Here is a 4,107-nt window from a genome sequence, read left to right on the forward strand (position 1 = left end):
TCCATACATACGTATATACACATACGCACATATACACATTTTCAATAACCCCAGTAACGCCTCAAAGGATACACAACCTACAAATATATATACAGTATACCCATACCTACATACCTGTGCACCCGCACACACATGAAAATATTGGACAAGAACACCCTATCAAATCTCTACGTCTTCCCTACCCTGTAAAAACCATATCCTTAAACCGCTTTTTAAACTGTGCCATGCTCGGACATTGCTTCATATCTTTACTTAGTCTGTTCCACAGCTTCACTCCACACACAGAGATGCAAAAACTTTTTAATGTTGTACGGATACGAGGATGTTTTAAATTTAATTCCCCCCTTAAATTGTATCCCTGTTCCCTTTTAGAAAACATTTTTAGAATATTGTCAGGAAGTAGGTTATTTATTGCTTTATATATAATTTGTGCAGTGAGAAAATGAACCAGATCTGTGAATTTTAGAATTTTTGATTTTAAGAATAGTGGATTTGTCTGATCTCTGTAACTAGTTTTATGGATTATCCTTATGGCCCTTTTTTGTAATAGAAAGAAGAGAAATAAGAATGTGGGTGGCAGCTGTAATAATGTTTAGGAAAAAGAGCTTCTTTAATTATCTCCTTTAGCAAACAATTGACTGGAGCATCCTTTATGAAAGGAGAGGACAAAATGCCATCCCACAAGTCATAGCAACGGCTCATCCAACTATTCACGAAAACTATCCAGTACGCAGATCTTAATTATAACTGAATTTTCCGATTTGTGCCATAAGCTAGTGATTTTTCACAACAGCCTGCTAAACACATGAAGAACGTGCAGAAGATGTGTGTCAATTTTCTGTGTTACCAAATTTTATCAAGTTGGCAAAGCACAAAGCTCATCACAATAACTCATAAAGAAACAAAACCTTTACAGGAGTGTAGTTGGCTTACATCCACCAAGGAATTCAAGGTCAACTCAATGATGGTTGAAGATTTTTAAAAAGCCTTATAACATTGAAAATATGATCATTACATGCGTATGTATGTTCAGCAGGTATCTTCAGCACCTCCAACCTCTCCTTCAAGGTCATGAAATGGAGCTAATGGTCCAAGTGATTATAATGCTATACAGGGCTATTTATTAAAACTATATTTCTCATTGTCATTGTTCCTATTGAAAACATGTGCGCATATAGGGAATGATATATGGGCACTGTAAATATCCCGTTACTTTGGACCCCTGACCTTTCTGCAAGGTCAAATAAGGTCAAATTTTCATAAAATTCTACTTGTTACTTATTGGCAACATTTAGGAAATAGTACTGCTATATGGGGACTCAAAATATCCAAAATAATTTACATCCACATATGACATTTTTCCTTCTGACCTGATTTCTGCATTGTACATCTATGGTTTTCTTTCAAGTTGACCCAAAATGTGTTATTTTTATTGCACTATATATTCTTTTAAAAAAAATCAAAGAAAACAAAATATGAATTTATAAAAAAAATAAATGAATTTATAAAACTGTACAAAATACAACACTTTTCAATTATTCGGTGAGCTGGCCTAACGGAAGTTTGCACTCTCAGTATGCTTCTTTTTATGTTGATTTTTGTAGGAAAAGCATATCTTTTAAAAAGAAATACAATTTAAATAAAATAGTTTTCACCCCTCAGTTTAGCTTGGCTAACAACAATAACCTTGACCCTCCCTCGCCCCCAGCCTTACAGGGATGCCGTAGCGGTCTCTGATCGACTGGCGAAGCGTGCAGGACACCACGCAGCATACATCACAGAGTGGGAGGCAGCAACACCACCCGTGCTTGTTGGCTGTATCACACTGCATGCAGGGGAAACACCAAAGGGCACAGCAACCTCGACAGAAGAGAAAAAAAGTATGCAGAGACACAAGTTTATTTTACTGTTGAATAAGTTCTCCTTCAACAACTAGCTTGTGCATCCTGTGTTTCATATGCTGACTTCAGTCCTAACTTCAGATGGTCAGATACTCAAGACCCTCTGAATAAAAGTCTGAGGAGACTGTTGATGCAAAAATCGCTGCTGTTTGCAGAGTTTGCTAGATTAACTTACAAGTGCCCATATCAGCACAGCAATCACAGAGGCCAGTGCTCCAGTGCCCAGGGTGTTGATTAGTGCTGGAGACTGTCACTATCTGGGTGGCTGCCTGGTATTGAGCCATTTCTGGAGGAAAGAAGGTAGAAATAGAGATGCATTGAAGGGTTATAGTTTTAGTTGCTCCTCTGTACGGAGAAATCAAATGCTAGAATATGAAAAAGATAGCAACATTACTGTCCACAGTGTGGATATTTTTACAAATAACAGTTTCCTGTTTCGTGAAAATCACTGCAATGACTATTGGCACAAACGTTACGAGTACATCTTTTAAAACTCAGAAATTTGATAAAACCCAGCTTATAAACTGCATTCACAATACATTTCAAACCAATAACTTTTAGAAATCTACCGTTTCAAACAGTTCAAAGTCACACAAAATCTTAATCTGTCTTGAATGCTGAGCATTCAAGACAGATTAAGAGATATTTAGTGTTATTTATCCATCTTTTTCTTTGGTACATAATCCCATATATATTGCTTGATATATTTGATGTCTTCAGTTTGTATCTACAATGTAGAAAGTAATAAAAGTAAAGACTTTTGGCTGGTAGTGAATATACATGTGTGTGTGTGTGTATATATGTACACACACACACGCACATATAAATTTGAGCACAATAGGACTTATTTGGGTAGCTCAAATACGTCACCTGGTTTTCTCTCACTCTAACCTCTGGTCTGTCTCAGTTAAGCTGCCCACCTAACACTAGTTTTTATTTGTATTTTTTTAGAGTCGTGGCCCTGGTGTTATGTATGGGTAAAATGTGAAGAGGCACTGTTGTTACCAGCTCTCAGACATTTCATAGCCTTGAAAGAAATCACGAAGGTGTAGAAGAATCGGATGTGTAGAGTTAATGGAGCAATGATAAAATGTATGTAACACTAAACAAGTGAGTACTGGGTCTGATTGATTTCCTTTGACCGTGTTTTGTCACCTTTAAAACACCTGTAAGGGTGTAAGCATGTATGTGGGCTACTTCCTATTTTTTTTTAAGAATCCTTACCTATCAGAATTTATTTAAAGTGCACTTTAACATGGTGTTAAATAACATTTGCATGCCTGTCTTGCACAAAAGCAATGATGCATGAAAGTGATGCATCTACAGCCCTTCCTGGTTTCTTACTATCATTTCACAGGAAACAGACAGATGTACATTCTCTGTCTCATTTGGTGCACATCAGACAATACATGAAACTCATCAAACCCACAGGGCTGATCAGAAGTTTCTAATCTGTCAAAGTGTTTATGCAAATAATAATATAGGATAACAGGATGTTTTTACTGCTGAAACACTGAAAAACACGATTTAATATCATGCAAGGAATTCATTAATAGTATTATTTGTATACTTCTCTACAACAGACATCTAATGAGACGTGTAAGTTTCTGCCTTTTTTTTCACATGGCTGTTGCTTCACTCAAATGTCTTCTGAAATGAAAGTATTTCATCTTCCTCCTCTGCCTTTCAGATGATTTCCCTCCAAATTTGGTATTAGTCTTTAACTCCGCCTTTCGGGCTGTCTTCTCTTAACTGGCTTCATCGGGTCTCAACAGTCTTTTAGTTATTTTCAGGAAGTGACATCTGTGCCATAGCAGTTACATCTTGAGGTCAGCTTTGCATTACATGAGTCAATGTGATTGCAAAAAAGATGAACTGACATCTGCAAAGTGTCTCTTAAATTCAGTTTAAATGTGAGGCCACTTTTTTTTACATTCAGAATGAGAATGACACAACAAAAACAAACACACATAAAAACAACAATTATATACAGAAGGCCTGTCACTTAACTAAAAGCCCAACACTGCCCTCCACAGCAGAACAGATATTAGCACAGCCTCACCTTCTCTCTTTCTAACCTCTAGTCATTGTTGATAAAGCTCATGGTTGACATAAAGTCTCCTTATCATTGCTGAAAGGGCTGAGTTGATTATCATTGAGTTGAGGATCTCACTTTCCTTCCTCATTTCATGGCTGGAAGTGTCCT

At 36.8% G+C, this 4,107-nt stretch overlaps 1 protein-coding gene across 1 annotated transcript in view; it reads right to left on the reverse strand.

Moving 5' to 3' along the window:
• LOC102300152 (placenta-specific gene 8 protein) overlaps positions 1–2,187 on the reverse strand; it is a gene marked incomplete at its 5' end in the record, with an annotated part of 3,249 nt that extends 1,062 nt beyond the window's left edge. The window contains 2 exon segments of the mRNA XM_014339179.2: positions 1,715–1,860; positions 2,077–2,187. Coding sequence (XP_014194665.1) covers positions 1,715–1,860; positions 2,077–2,185 — 255 coding nt within the window.
• Between the last annotated feature and the right edge of the window lie 1,920 nt (positions 2,188–4,107).

Source organism: Haplochromis burtoni, unplaced genomic scaffold (assembly GCF_018398535.1).
Source record: "Haplochromis burtoni strain Fernald_Lab_line unplaced genomic scaffold, NCSU_Asbu1 Contig_260, whole genome shotgun sequence".
NCBI classification, from domain to species: domain Eukaryota; kingdom Metazoa; phylum Chordata; class Actinopteri; order Cichliformes; family Cichlidae; genus Haplochromis; species Haplochromis burtoni.